Below are 16,187 nucleotides of genomic sequence, written 5' to 3' on the forward strand. Positions count from 1 at the left end.
AATATATAAATTAATCATAAGTTTAAAAATTGCAAAATAATAATAAAAATAACAATAACACCCTACTTTCCAGGGTTATTGTGATGATTAAATGAGATAATATTTGTAAAGCCTTTAGCATGGTACCAGGCACATAGTAGGCACTATATAAATATTAACTATCATCATCACTATCGTTATTATTGGATAGAAATAAGATCAGAGTGTTATCTAGGTAGTAATTGAAAATCACCAGTTCTTAGGATGCTTCCTTAGGTATCCTCCTGGTAGCCCTCATATTTCTAAAGTAAATGGAAAATTGCACAATGGTCATTCAAGAAATATTTATCAAGTACCTACTGTATGCAAATCACTGTGCCTATGTCTTCATCTGGAAGAGTAAAAATACCCCAAAGATGCAGTCCTGGAGTATATAAACAGCTAAGATATTAACAAAGAATATTTGTGATAAATAAGTAACAACCGAATGATTCATTCAGTGAATGCCAAAAACTGTTAGGTGGTTGTGTAGGGAGCTCTGGACCAAAAGTTAGGAATAGTAGGGTTTCCTAGCTCTATCATCCTGGAAAAGTCACTTAATTGCTTTTCAACCTCAGTTTCCCCATCTGTAAAGTGAGAATGATAATAGGACTTATCTCACAGGGTTATGGTAAAGATCAAATGATATACTATGTAAATATGGACTGGCATTATCGTTATTACAGGAGAGAGAATCCTTTGGACTGGAGCAGGCAAGGAATGTTTCAGAAAAGAACTGGAACTTGAGCAATGGTGGGAGAATGATTATTGTTTGGCTAGAAAAAGGGGATAAGGTAATCCATTCCTGACTGACAATGATAAAGCCACCTCAAGACAACTCTGGGATCCATGATATGTCAACTGTTTTCCCTATTGTCTCAGTTCTCATATACTTATTGCCATATACCACACTCTATCCCTATCCTGGAAAAAAAAATGATAGAAAAAAGAAATCCTCATCCCTATTAAGAAAGACCAATTTCCTGTTATTTAGAGGGGACATTGGTGTTTTACCAGTTTTCCATCTGATTTTCATTTGGTTTTGCTTTAAATGGTCCCAGCTCTCACCAGAGGGGCCCAGCATAAGCTCTCCTCATCTTTTTCTTTTTTATCACACTTGGCAAAAGCTAATTTTTTTGACCTGGGTGATACATTGGGGCCATATGGTATATAGGAAAGAAGGTGATGGTCAGATGAGCCCAAATGAGTGTATATTTCTTAAATATTTCCTCCACCAGTTGGTTCTAAGAGAGCCTACAATGGCTGGATGAAAAACCAAGAAGTGTAAATTGGAGGGGAGTAAAGGGGAAAGAAGGAAAAAGGATTGGTATTATGGAGAAAGACTAAAAGTGCCATGGGTTTAGGAATATCCCAAATTAGATCCTGTAGTTTGCACTTTATTTATTTTTCTTTTGTAGTGTATAGAATCTAGAGGTGAGCAACAACATGAATTGAATCCAGATTCTTAAAGCAATTTGCATCTGAGTATAAATTATTACAGAAAAGGCACAGGAATTCTAAAATTCAGGAATGTCTTTAGAAGGTGATTTGCTCATAAGAAATGAACTAATTGTTACAGTTAATTTGATGCTGTTATCTGCACTAATTCTCATATCCCCAATTGAAAGTCATTCAATATTTGGAAGTTCCCTAACAATCTACTCCTTTATCAACCACGTCATACATATCTAATGTTTTCTAAAACCCCATACATTTTAAATTTATCTCAGTTTTAAAGAAAACATCACTTCAAGAATCTGGAATAACAATAACAATAATGTAACATTATTTTTATGTAACATTTATGTAACATTTTAAGGTTTACAATACATCCTGAAAATATTACCCTGTTGAATTCTCACAACAATTTTGGGAGGTAAGGAGATATTATTCCCACTTTATGGTTGAGTAAAATGAGGCAGACAGGGGTGAATTGATGTGCCCAGGATCACACAGCTAGTAGATGTCTAACACCAGATTAGAACTCCTGTTACCCTCTAACTACTGTCATTCCCATTTACATGGGACTTGATGGTAATTTCAAAAGTTCAAAACATTATAGAATCTGTGAATTAGGTTATAGCAATGAGATTCAGAATGGAACAAGCATTATTAATTTCCAGAAAATAGGAATATCAAAAATGATGGCCTATGAAGTAGGAAAAGAGGGTTAACAACTTCTGGCAAATTATTTAGGTGTGATATTCAGTTGAATTTCTGGGACTTCCACAAAAGAGATAATCAAAAAGACAGACAGCCATAATTTTAAAAATGAGCAAACTTGGGCAAAAATCCTTATCAAAGTTCAATTGGCCTTGAAGATTTGATGCAGGATTTGGAATACAGTAACTTCGTGACCATTTCTATGACAATTCATGCACACAAAGTGTATCCAACTCAAATCCCACAAATCCAAAGACTGATAAAACTGTAAATCCTGCAATTGCCCAGTGTGTTCTCCAGGAAACTATTCTGCTCTCCAGGACCATCACTTTCTCCACAAGCCCTAAGTAGGGTTTCTGACCATTCATATATGCAGATGAAAACCTATTCTCATCAAGGTTTCCTTTAATGATTCAGTTCCACAATAGATGCCTCCATTTTATCTCCTTTAATTCTCTTCTTACCCCCTGAAAATCCAATTTTCAAATCTCTGCATTGACACTGCCACCCTTCGAGTACAAGTAAATATCACTTTACACCCGGTCTAGTACAATAGCCTATAGATGAGTGAGTCTGCATGCCTCAAGTCTTTTCTCAATCCAATCCATCCTTCATTCAGCCACTAAACTTTTTTTCCTTAAAATGCAGGTTTGACCATGTCAGCCCCCTACTCAGTAATCTCCATTTTTCCTCTATACTTCTTATTTGATCCTGGAGGCTATAGGGAATTCCCTGTTGCCTCCTATTGCCTCCAGGATTAAACAGGAGATACTCTTTTTGAAATTCAAAACCCCATTTACCTACCTCTCCAGCTTCTTATACTTTAGTCCCTACTAAATATTCTTTGATCAAATGATACCGACCTCTTGCCTACTCTAGGCAAAAGACATTTCATCTTTCTGCCCAAGGTATTTTCTTTGACTATTTCCCATTTCTGAAATGATTTCCTTTCCATTTTTTTGGGGGGGGCCTCCTGGCTTCACTGGCTTCCTTTAAGTCCCAGATAACATCGTATCTTCTACAGAAAGCCTTTTTCAACTTCTCTTAATCCTATTATCTTCCTTCAGTGAGTTATTTCTTATTTTTCTTGAATTTGAATTTTCATTTGTAGTTTCTCCCATTAGACTATCAGCATCTTGAGGTTATAATGTGGTACTGAGGAGAATCTGATTGGAAAGAGACAAAAGGAGACAGAGACAGACAGAGAGAGAGAGAGAGAGAGAGAGAGAGAGAGAGAGAGAGAGAGAGATGTAAAGGGGAAGGAAGGAAGGAAGGGAGGGAGGGAAGGAAGGAGGGAAGAATTTGTTGGATTCCTACTATGTGCCAGAAATTATTCTAAACATTTTACTCAAATTATCTCATTGATCTTTACAGCAATTCCAGTGGGTTAAATAAATGATCTTCACTTTACAGTTCTGGTAATTGAGACAGACAGAGGCTAAATGGCATTCCCAGGGTGGTAGCACAAATAAGCATATGAACCTAGATTAAAACTCAGGTCTTTGCATTCCAAATCCAGTATCTAGCTGCTTGATATAGAGAAAAAAGATACAAAAATTATTTTGGGGAAAATGGAGAAAGAAATGATCCCTTTCAGATTAGGATAGAAGGGGTGGGGCAAGTGGGAGCTTTCCATCCAGTGACTGAAAAATGCTTATTGTTTTATTTTTTTGATAGCATTCGTCAGTCATTTGGGGAATTTGAACGTGATATGTGTAGATATAGGCACACATTTCTATGTTTATAGGCATGTGTGTGTGTTTATATAGAATATATACATGTGTATTTATAGAGATATAGAGATATGTATATACATGCACATGTATTTTTATGTGTATGTATATAGAAGTAGACACATGATTTTATTGGTTTAGAAATTTCCTAATGTGGAAACTTCCTCTACTGTCATAGATTGGCAACTTTTTGTAATTTATGACCTTGAAGAGTTGCCTAGGGCAACAATATATATACTTACACATAGAAATGTATAAGACATAAACATAGAATATAACAGTGATAATTGCGTGATAGAGGACAGGATTAAGTTTTCTTATATAAATCAATTATATTATCTGATTTCCCCTCCCTCTTTATGAAGATCTTCTGTTTTAGGGGAATATGATTTGCCTCACAGTACATCCAAACTCATTTGACAATCAGCCATATTTTATGGTTCCTTAAGTGTAATTACATGAAAATATTTTTCAACAAATAGAGACTATTTTGTATCCCATGCCTCTAAAGAAAATTATAATCTTTCCATTCCCAATGACCATTTCTTGTGTACCCTTCAGTTAAAAAAAATAATAAGCTTTTATCTATCAGACATCATTGCCTTGTGGTATGCAGTCAATGATTTCATTACATTATTGTAGGGGTGGGGGAATTGAGTGATAATTATAAATTCATAAATACATAATTCATGAGCAAAATGATTTTTAAAGCGATGAATATAGAATTATATGTTTCTTAGAGAAAATAACAGAGATGTTCTGATTAAGCCCATATCCTGGCATATGTTAAATTCCAGCCAAACTGATGAGGTACATTTTCTTTTCTGAAACCACCTTTGATAAGAAATACATTACAAACTCATCAGTTTGGTTTCCTGTTAACAAAGAGACAGCAGCCGTCTGGATCATTCTGGATTCGCAGTGAAACTGCCACACCATGTATCCTCCAACTAAAGCTGTGTACGTTTGACAAGGGGCAGATGAATCCAGGAGTTATTGTGCAGGGGCTTAAATCTATGCGGCAGCTGACGGTTGAAATAATCATCTATGTATCGCTCTGAGCAAGCTGGGGAAAGGTTGAAGCTGTATATTTTCAACATATCGAGTCTAATGGCTAATCTGTTGTCTTGTACAGGGTGCTGGGTGGACATGTACCAAATGCTGACAGTTCCGAGGAATTGCTTCTGGTAGATATCGTTTACCTGAGACTTGGAGTGTTGGGTAGTCAAACAACTGGTTTAGGTGGTACAAAAAAATCCATCTTTGCTCAGATCCCAAGACCCAAGGTATCTGTTAACCCCAGTAGCAGAGGGATTGTTAACAATGGGTAATAATACCAGGTCAGGAGAAACTCTATCCAGCCATCCGGCTTCCTTAACTTTTGTTCTCTGACTTTAAATGCTTCTCCACAAAAGACAGGGGAACATTCTTCTTGAGGATAAATAGGAAATAACTTAGGGAGTTATAAGAGACTGGCACAGATGAGGCAAAGAGAAAAAGAAAGGAGCTATGACTGTTGGAAATGGGGCTGAAAATGTTTCATCTCACTCCTTGAACACTCAGTCTTTGAAGAGCTTCTTAGAGAGCATCAGTCTCTCCAGAGTGAGAAGGAGATGTGTACATGGAGAAGGCAGAAGACTTGTTGAAAGCAGAGAGGGATTAGAGAGAAGTCAAACATATGTGATCACAAAGGATCCATCCTGACAGTCTCTGAAAAAAAAATATATATATTTACATATACATGTAAATATATATACACACATAGATATACAAATATACATACAATATATATTTGCAGATATGTATAGATATACATATATAAATATATGTATTTGCATGTATGTGTATGTGTGTGTGTGTATGTGTGTGTTTCCAATTCCCTTTTTCCTTCTTCCTACTAGGGACATAATAAAGGTACTCCTTTCCCCTTTGTAGTTATCCTTTGAAATGAACTAAATTCTTTTAGTCTTCAGCCCAAGAATTCAAGGCAAGATACTATATGCTTGAGGCATCTCTTTTGAAAACATAGTATCTTTGTACATTAACAAATACTTAATAAATATTTGTTAATTAATCAAAAGCAAATTTCATGACGGGAAAGAAAAACCACTAATATCCCCATAGTAAATTAACCCTACAAAGAAAGACATTGGCAATACATTTTTCCGGTGGGTTCTTCTTTAGCTTAATATGACTGTTATCCAGGTAATTGGATTGGATCAAATGTAGTTCAAATTTATATCAATTGTGAAACTACAGATGTGGGGCTCTATATAGTTGGATTTTAATAATTTATTTCCTTACCAGAATATAGAATGTGAGGGTTATAGTAAGAACTTTAACAACTACAACAACAATAATAAATCAACCCATATTCATCTGATGGTATTCTGTAGTGCAAATAGCCTTTCCATAGAGAGCATTATATTCTAGACTGAATGAACTTCTGATTATATATTTATAATATTTTTCCCTTTCTCTTACATAGGAACTGTATTCTTTCTTTTTTTGTTGTTGAATTCAAACATAAAATTTCAGTCACCTAGTTAGGACAAAATACTCTATGAGAAAGATTCAGAATCTTGAAGGACTGAGCTGTATTAATTGATGTAGTGTATTTGCACAAACTAGACATAGTAGCATGAGTTTTTATTTTAAAGTGAAATTATAACACTATCCTATCTTTTGTATTTAAAGTATCTTTAAATAAATATGAGAAATTATAGTAGAATTAATTTTAAAATTCTTATGTCTGGAGACTTGTCTAGGCCTTTATAACCTATTGATCCTAATAGTCCCCTTCTCTGTCTCATATTAATTTTATAAAATCAAGAAATGAAAAATATCCAACTAGTCACCCCTCCTCAGCCAGCATATCCAATCTCTCCGCCTCTAAGTTAGATTCTGCAAGACACCTTGCATATTGGAAAGGTACTACAGTATAAGGGAAAGAGTGCCATGGTTAGTATTAAAAGATCTTGTTGGTATCCTACCTCTGCCAACTATTACCTGCATGATTTGGGGCAAGTCACTTTTTTATCTCAATCTTAGTTTCCTCCTCTGTGAATTATGGGTATTGGATTAGACAGTCCTTAATTCTCTTCTAGCTCAAAAAATAGGGTTCTGCGATATTAGTCTGGTGTGTTCCTGAAATTCTAAAGATTTTCATTTATCCATAGTACTTCTCATTCCAGTGGTAAGATTCTGACTAATATCACCTGACTTTGCCAAACTTTCACTTCTTTCTTTCTTAGGCTACATCTTGCCTTTCTTCTTGAGGTACATTATGATATTTCAAAGAGAGCTTAGAGGAGTTCAGTGAGGACTTTTTCTACGATGTTAACAACTTGGTTTCTTCTTGAAAATTCCCAGCACTCTCTGTGTCAGAGAAGAGCTGCCTAACTGGTCTACAAAGAGAGACAAGTGCCTTGTTAAAGGCACCCACTGGACCTCATCCCTAAATGTAGATGTCATGGATTCACTGACTTCACTAATAGGCTTGTGTCATTTCCATAAGAGTTTTTTTTATCTTGAATAAGGAATAACGTAGCCATACACAAAGATGATGCAATTGATCTCCTTTTCAAATTCATTGAGTCAATACTTTGAGTACTCTTTTAATTCTCTAGTTTTTTTTTTCTTACCCAGCCCCTCCTAAAATTCTGAAATTAGATAGAGTTTAAGGACAAATTGGTTGGTTATGAATATGGATCCTCTCTTTCCTCACCTGTTTTCTCATTCAAACATTTTGAAGATCTTAAAATACAACCATGTTCTATTGATATTTGCTTTCACCACCACCCTATCCAAGATATCTTGACCATCACTCTTACTTGTTTCAAGAACAAGAAGTACAAGCCATTTTTTGCAGTTTAAGCAGCTATATCAAGACAAAGGTTTCTCTGTTGGATCGTTTTCATGAAGTAAAAGCTTCACATAGGATGATGATCTGGAGTTTGATAATGATTTCCTGTGACTAATCTTTTTAACAGGTTTCAAAAGAAAGAATCTTCTTCTTTAGAAATGTGTGTGTGTGTGTGTGTGTGTGTGTGTGTGTGTGTGTGTGTGAGATGTCCTCTGATGTTGAGGACAGATATGTTTATTTTGGACAGGGATTATTTTCCTTGAAGATGACCATCTTGGTGATTAACCATCCTACAGAAGTTTCCATCAGCAACATCAGCAGCAACAACAAAGTATTTTCCAAGAAGGTGTTAGAAGGAAAAATCTACAGTTCTCCAGTTTTAAATCAAATCTTTGATTCTACTTCATGTTAAAGTTGGTTTGAAAGATTTTAAACAATAGCAATCAATGCTAGGCATTAATTTCCCTTTTTTTTCCCTTATTGTTTGGCAGTTAAGGATGAAGCCAAATCACGTTATCCCAAACGCGCATTTGAGCTCCAGAACGCAACTTCAAAATCACATCTTGTGGCCAAGCCAGGTGAAGGAGTACCAGAACCTGTTCCCAATGTTAATTAACAGTAAAGGGAGTCTCTTCTACCCAGCACCTCTGGCTGTTGCACTGTTTTGTTCTGAGTGCAGTTGAGCAAGGGAAATCTACTTTCTATCCACTGCAGCATGCATTCGATTTGCTTATAAAATACTGATAGCATCCCCCAGTACTGGGGCTAGCCCAAGGTTGTTATAGCTTCTCCCTCTTGCTAGATGCCTAGACAATCAAAGCCCTTTGCATGACTTTTACTCTGAGTGTTTTCAGTGTGAAAATGACATTACTAATGACCTGTTAAGTGCTTGCAGATGTGGGTTGCTCCAGATGTGGTGATTAATAATGTAATGGAGATAGCTAGTCAACTAATGTTTATGGGTGGTTTGTGTTTTATCATCTTCTGGGTTTTATTTCCTTTGAATCCTTTCTACTTCCAGCCAGCAGGACATAACCCACCCCTTTGGTCACCAGGCCACCATCTTCCTCACTCTGGGAGCGTCTCCCAGGCTGGAGCTCAATTTAGGGTTCACCACACACTGACATTTGGGTTTTTCTGAAACACTGAAAGTTTTGACAGATGCCCTAGTTGATTCCAAGGTCCATAAAAAGGGCTTGGTAAGCTGCGACAAGAACAAGTATTTGTTAGCCTAGCTAAGGACAGAAAATGAAACAGATTTCCACAAAAATCTAGCTTTAAAAAAATAATAATAAAAAATCTTTTTGAAATAAGCCCAGATTTCTGGCCAATGTTTCTGGAAGACATTGCCTTTCTCTTGCTTGAAAGGAGAATGCCGATGAAAAGTCAAGCAAAATGTTGTTACAGATGTTCAGTTCTGCATTAAGGCAGTTAGAATTACCACCACATCTTAAATCAATTCACAGAATGTTGTCTGGAGGTTATGTCATTGAAATAATGAATCCTCTTTACTCAAGTATAAGCAAACATGTTAAAACATCATTGTAACTTTAAATTAAACTCCAGTGTAAACCAGAGGATCTGAAGCCTCATTAGACTTGCCTGACATTTTTCGGGTAACGAGTCTTCTCCAACTGTAAAACTGTTAGATTCGGTGCCTATTAGACAAGCGAGCTCTGGGATGTTACAACAACGCATTAAGTGTTATACTTAGGGATGTGCAAAAACAAGCTCTTGAATTTTATGAGGACTTGGAGGCTGGATGGAGTTCAGGTCCTATAAAAATTCCAGGTTGGATTCCTGAACTTGTTTGCAAATTTGAGAAACTGGGAAAAAGCAGCCTTGTTTCCTATGAGTGCCTCTGAATATGGTTCCCAAAGTGTGAAGGTGAGTGAAAACAGTTAGAAACAGAGGCATATGATAATTAGCCAAAACAGCAGGTTAAATATGGGCCTCTAAAGTTGAGCTGTCATACTGTAGTAGGCCATTATTTGAATCCATTTGTCTTTCAAGAGAGTAAGTAAATTTAAGACTCCTTTTTAATTCAATTTTTATTCCTCTCATGTAGGCACAAGAGCCATGAAATGAAAATTATATTTTATAGCTTAACTAAAAGTTTTCCTAGATCCACTTTCTTTAAATATGCAGGAAATTGATAGAATCCATATAAAGGATAATAATTAAATATGGTTTATATCCTACTTACGAAGAAGAAGTTATCGCTGCCTCTCTTGTGGGATCCAAGCCATATGTAATGGTCTTCATTACACAATGTCCATATATTTAAGCTGGAGACATTTCCCCTCTTCTCTTCGGGGAACAGATCTGAATTTTCAGGCGGTGAGTGCCGAAGGAACCTTTGAACACAAGTTTCATTTAAGAGAACAAATCCCAGTTTAAATGCAATATGATTATGATGGATGATCTTTCCTAGTTGCAATGAAAATAAATGGTTCCCTTGCTTAGAGTGAGGCTCAGCTCTACCACCTAAATGAGGTGTCTCTCTGGGTCTGGGTAACAGGTATAAGCCTGGTAGCTTAAAAAGTACTGCAGATAAATACAGAGAGTGGTATAAATGTGATGGACACCTAAGGAAAAAGGAGAATTATTTATTGTAGACAAAACCCAAAACCAATATCAAAAAAGAGAAACAAAAAAGAAAGCCAAAGATGATGACAGCTATTATGCGTCTTAACTAATAAAGACTCTAGAATCGTCCCAAATAGTTGTAACATCTGGTAGCCTTGGGAAAAAAAAGTTAACGATACTAGTCCATGTCAGATGAAAGGCTTTCATTGGACTGACCCTTAACATCTGAAAGCAGAACACATAATTCATTTTAACCAGGAGGAAAATAATAGCAACAGCAGCAATAACAACATTTATTCCTCTCCACCCCTCTTTTTGTTTTGGGTTTTTGTTTTTATTGCTTATTCTTAGCATTCTGCACAGCTTATTTAAAATGCTTTGGACACTCATGGAATCATGGAAGCTGGTCTACAGTATAAATCAGACCTTGCATGTGTGTAGATATAGGGTTTTCTTTCCATCAGTGAGAGAGATTAAAGCATGAACACATTAATACACTTACAAACTCACATTCTCACTACATGTCTTTCCCATTACTAACTCAGATTCACATTCTCTCATCCTTTGAAGGGAAGATTAATTCAGGTCAAGCTCCAAGTTCCTATTTACTTGCTCAGAGATGCATATCAACTGGAAGTGATTTTTTTCAATACCATTTATATAGCTTGTATTTATTTCCTTTAATCTTCTAAATGTGTTTAGTCTCTGTGTGATTTGCTCTGGATACCCATTTCTGATAAGAAATATCTTACGAGCATCTCAGTTCCTGCTTGGAACACTGTGTGATTGATTGGGTTGGACAGAGCATTTTTCAATCGAGGTGGGCACGGTCCTGAGCAGAAGAACAGAGAGTGTGATAGGTTATTTTGCATGGATTGGCATGATACCCCTCCCCTTCTCTGGAACTACCATCTTTGTTTCACAATTCTTGCCATTGTCCTGCTTCTCTCTCTTGGGCTTGTAAATCCTTGGGATTGCAGAGATAGACAAGCAGAAGAAGGGGACATATGGAAAATGCCATAAAGTAGAGCTGAAGAGGAAATGGATTATCCAATTCATTTGGGGGAAGTTTATTATTCTTTTATTATAAACCCAATTTCAGGGTTTTGCTTTATTTTTAGAGGCGATAAAATGCATGTTCGGATGATTTTTTTTGCTTCCTGGATGCTCCTTTGTAGCTGAGGTGTTTGTTTGTTTGTTTTTTTCAGATTTGCACCCAATTAATCTGCATTAAATTTCTTTTAACATTATTACTACTATTCTCTTTCTTCTTAGCTTTAAGGTAACCACCATCTGCTATTGGCTTCAATTTTATTTCCTCCTCCTCCTCAGTGTTGCAGCCCACTATAGGAATTCAAGCATTCTCTTTTTCCTTCTTGACATTACAGCTTCAGTCTGAATTGTGAGGGTGGGAAGAGGGAAACTAGGATTTTACAGACAATACCCCTTGGTGATGGACATGGTACAACATCTGCTAATTACCAAGCAAGCACCTAGCCTGGAAAGAAGCTTCATAAATGCTAATACCACTACAGAGCTTAGTAGAGTATTGCTTGGCTTGGGGCAAAAGTAACAAAATGTGCTATGGTGTTTGTAAGTTATATCGTACACTGTTCAGCTACCTACATCCTTTAATTTCTCCCTCTTATAAAATGGTTTTTTTGTTTGGTTTTGATTCATTGAAAGTATAAGGGAGCTCAGTCAATGGATACCTTCTGTTATACAGATGGTTACTCTCACCCATCTCTCCAACTTTTATTTTAGTTATTTCATCACAGTCTGTTAGGACAAGATCTGTTCCCCCTAAGCCCTTTGCCCACTCTTGCCCTCTTGTAAGGGTGGATCGCCAGGGGAAGGAGTTGTGCTGGAGATGTAGGCACAATCAAATGCCAGCATTTGCAATCCTGACTGATTAAAACATTGATTTATTAAGGCTTTCAATCCTGACTGCTCCTCAAAGACTGTTGTCTGGCATGGGAGAAGCAAGAACCAGTTGAGCTGGTTCATGAGGAGAAACAGGCTGGCAGCTGTTATGTTGGTATTTCAAATATAACTTTATCTTGTTAGGTTTAGGGGAACACTTATTGTGTCATCCGGTAGCACCAAGGATTGACCAAAATTAACTCCCAGGATACTGATTACTGGTGCCACATTCTTGTTTGCGTGTACAGACCATTTTTAGGATTCATTTTTCTTTTGGCAAAGGTTATTTCCAAATTGTTTTAGTTAGTTTGAACTGTTATATTCAAAAATCTTATTGTTTTAGAGGATTTTTTTCTTTTTCCTTTCCTCTTTCCCTTTCACTTTCCTTCTTTAGCTAGTCTCTTTGACTAACACATATGGTATTTTGTTGTTGAGTCCAAAAAGAGAACAGTGAATGACTGAGCCTTGAGTGAGTGAGTGTTCTTTGATATCTTGCCTATATTTCACAGTCTGCCCTCAAACTGTTCATAATCTCATGAGTTGCCTGTATTTCCAGTTGAAGATGAACAGCCGTCAACACTGTCACCCAAAAAAAAACAGCGGAATGGAGGAATGAGGAACTCACCCAACTCCTCACCTAAGCTGATGAGGTAAGGGATGGGAAGGGGGACAGCGGGCGGCTTTCTCCTCCAGCTTACTTCTCTCTCTCCTCCCTCAAGAGTCTTCCCTCCCCTCAAAAAAAATGGGGTTGGGGGATAGAGATCATTAGATGGCTTCTTAAAGGCTGAAGTATTTATTCTGTCAGCTTGTCAGCAGTTAATGATAGAGCTGAAAAAAAATTCTGTCATGAAAAACAGTTTGAAAAGCTGTTTGAAAAATACATAGGCTTTAAAGTCTTAGCTGTCACCCTGTCCTGTCTGTGTGTTGTTCTTAAACAGCCCTGGCACTAATGATAGCACGAACCAATCAGAGGAAATCGTGGGGTTACTTTGCCTCTGGCAGTTCTGCTTCTGCTTCAGTCCCTCCGAGGACTGTTTTCTGTACTTAAGGCCATATGTGAGATGTATCATCACAATCAAAAATGAACCTGAATATTACCTTCCTTTTATCCTGTCGATTGAAATCAAATTTCCGTTAATTGATTTTGACTGATAAAAAAGTCTAATAATCTGTGTACTTGCCAAAGCAAAGTTCAAAACTAATCTGGCTTCGCTCAGGCTAAAAGCAATATTAATTATGAAATACAGGGTGGTTTTTTTTTTAGATGAGAGTATCCATTAGGAGTTAAGGGTGAAACTAGATTTGAACTAAATCTCTATTTATCTGTTGTTAGACTCTTTGCTTTTTAATTCCTGAGTTTTCTTTGCAACTTTCTACCTCCTCCTACTCCCCTGCCTAACCTAGGAGTTTATTTCCCCCAGCACACAATGCTGATTTTAATAAACCATCTAGTTCATCCCTTTGTCATTATTTCAATGGAATCATCTGATGTTGATGGGAATTTATATTGTTGTTGCTCAGACTCTAGAGAAGATGATTCCGTACTTTCCTGCCAGTCTTATTGAAACTGTAAACTTCCTAACTGTAAACTTCCCATCAACCAGATCCACTCTCCATGTACTAGTTATCAAAAAATTGGAATGATTTGCTTCTCTATGTAGCCCCCCATAAATGACTTTCATCATCACAATGATGTTTTCTAGGTTTTGTTTTTTCTTTCCATCCATCCACTATTTCCTTCCCTTTGATTATTGAAATAGATGAATAATTTTCCTCTTCAGACACTCTTTCATTTCAGTGGGCATCTATTCTTGCCACTTATAGGACCTAGTCAGAGGTACACTTTCAAGATTACATATAATATTAATTTTATAAATTATACATTAGCAGCTAGTTAGTATCCTAGTGCTGGACCTGGAGTGGAGAACTGAGTTCAAATTTATCTCCAGAACACTTACTAGCATGGATTGTTTGATCCTGTCCAAGTCATTAAACTTTATCACTTAACTTCTGCTGCCTCAGTTTCCTTATCTGTAAAATGGGGAAGAGGGACCCACTTCCTGGGATTGTTATGAATAAATAATGAGAGAATATCTATAAAGTACCTTAAAGCACCATATAAATGTTAGATATCATCATCATTATTATATATGTAAGTATATATCTATATATAAGCATACACTTGATATATACACATACTGATCATTTGTGTACATTAATATGAATGTACACATTTACAATTCTCTCTGTTGAGGACAGAAAAGTCAAATGGCTAGGTAGAGATATCAGAGAAAGATACATTCATCCAGCTGTAGCCTTTATCCTCCCCCTGTTGACCATTGATTCCAGTTAAATGTTTTGTTAAAAGTTCTCTCCCTTCCTGTTAGCTCAGGCTTGCTTGGATGACACTGATTTAAATGCTTGTTTACAGTTTATGAGAAGGAATAAAATGAACCAACTGCCAAGCTTCTCATTTTTATGATGCCAGTTGTCACGCTAGCATTCATCTCCAATTTACTTACCTTTGGATAATCTCCTTATCTTGCACTAATAGTTTTATCCATTGGAAGTTGGAGGAGGGGGTGGTGGAGAATAAAGGGAGGACAGGAGCCCTCCTTCGCCTCAATTTGGAGGCACAAATAAATAAATAAATGCATACATAAATAAATAGAAAGCTGCAAATTCTGAAACCTTTGGAGCCAAATTCCCTGTCCCTGTTTGCTATGTAAAGTATGGCTCATTGCTTTGATCTTGAGTAATAATAATTCTGGGGAGTTATACTGTTTTCATATGCTTCAAAGCTGTGTCAAAGTTTTGCTGCTTAAGGGTGCTTCTTTATTCTGCTGGCTCTTGGGTACTGAGATGACAGGTCCTCTGTAAGAGGTGCAGGCTTTTTCAAGTCATAGCCTTCAGCAAAACATCAAATTACCAAATCCAGGGTAACACACTTCTACACAAATGCCTTTCCTGTAGATATATTATACCATATATATTAAATACTTTAGTGTTACACGGTACATTTTATGTGCGATGGAAAGTGATGGTTTGAGGTAGCCTTGGGGGGGACTTTTTTTTTCCACAAGCAGAAAAAGCTAGTGTATACCGTATCAAGTATGGTTTTTACAGGACTTTCTGCCCGAAGGCCTTTGTAAATAAGTAATGATCAACAGATTGGCTGTGGGTTTTTGAAAAGCATGCCTATGTCAGTTTGCATGATGGAGGAATATTTTCAAAGTGGATCCCGCTTTCATTGCCTGCCGAAGAGGGACTAAGGGAGAGTCAGCATCCCAGGCTTGGGCTGTCTGCTCACTAGCACATCGGAATTGCTAAACGTGGGTCAGGAATCGAGCAGAGAACTTGCTCTTCTCCGGGGCTCTGATGTTTCATGGTGGTGTTTCTGTCCAACTGCCCCTCCTGTTGAGAGTCTCTACCAGCTTTCCCTGGCTCATAGATGCGTTGGGAAAACCCATGTTATTATTAAAAGCCTTCCCCGAACCTTAATGGATTGGGAGTCAGAAGACATGGATTCAAATCTTGCCTCAAACACTTTCTGACCTTTGATCATTTATTTAAACTCTAGATGCCTCAGTTTCTTTATCTGTAAAAAATGAGGGCATTGGACTTACTATGTTCTAAGATCTCTTCCAGCTGTAATTCTACGACTATGTAATTCTTTTACTAAGACCCAAAGAGAAGTTCATTGTTTTCCCTCAAGAAATGAAGGAGTTTATTATTTACATGGATGGAATTCAGCAGTTAGCAAAATTACTGGCACATAGTGGGTGCTTTGAAAATGCTAATTGACTGATTATCATTTATTCTCCAAATGCCAGCATTTCTTTATGATTTACCCCATGAGAATTAGAGGAACTGATAGCATTCTCTTGGGTATCATA

The 16,187-nt window shown here is 36.9% G+C and overlaps 1 protein-coding gene across 1 annotated transcript in view; it reads left to right on the forward strand.

Moving 5' to 3' along the window:
* Positions 1–16,187, forward strand: part of KCNMA1 (potassium calcium-activated channel subfamily M alpha 1) — an 887,197-nt gene that overhangs the window by 776,835 nt on the left and 94,175 nt on the right. The window contains 2 exon segments of the mRNA XM_031949466.1: positions 8,271–8,357; positions 12,848–12,941. Coding sequence (XP_031805326.1) covers positions 8,271–8,357; positions 12,848–12,941 — 181 coding nt within the window.

Source organism: Sarcophilus harrisii, chromosome 2 (assembly GCF_902635505.1).
Source record: "Sarcophilus harrisii chromosome 2, mSarHar1.11, whole genome shotgun sequence".
Lineage (NCBI taxonomy): Eukaryota > Metazoa > Chordata > Mammalia > Dasyuromorphia > Dasyuridae > Sarcophilus > Sarcophilus harrisii.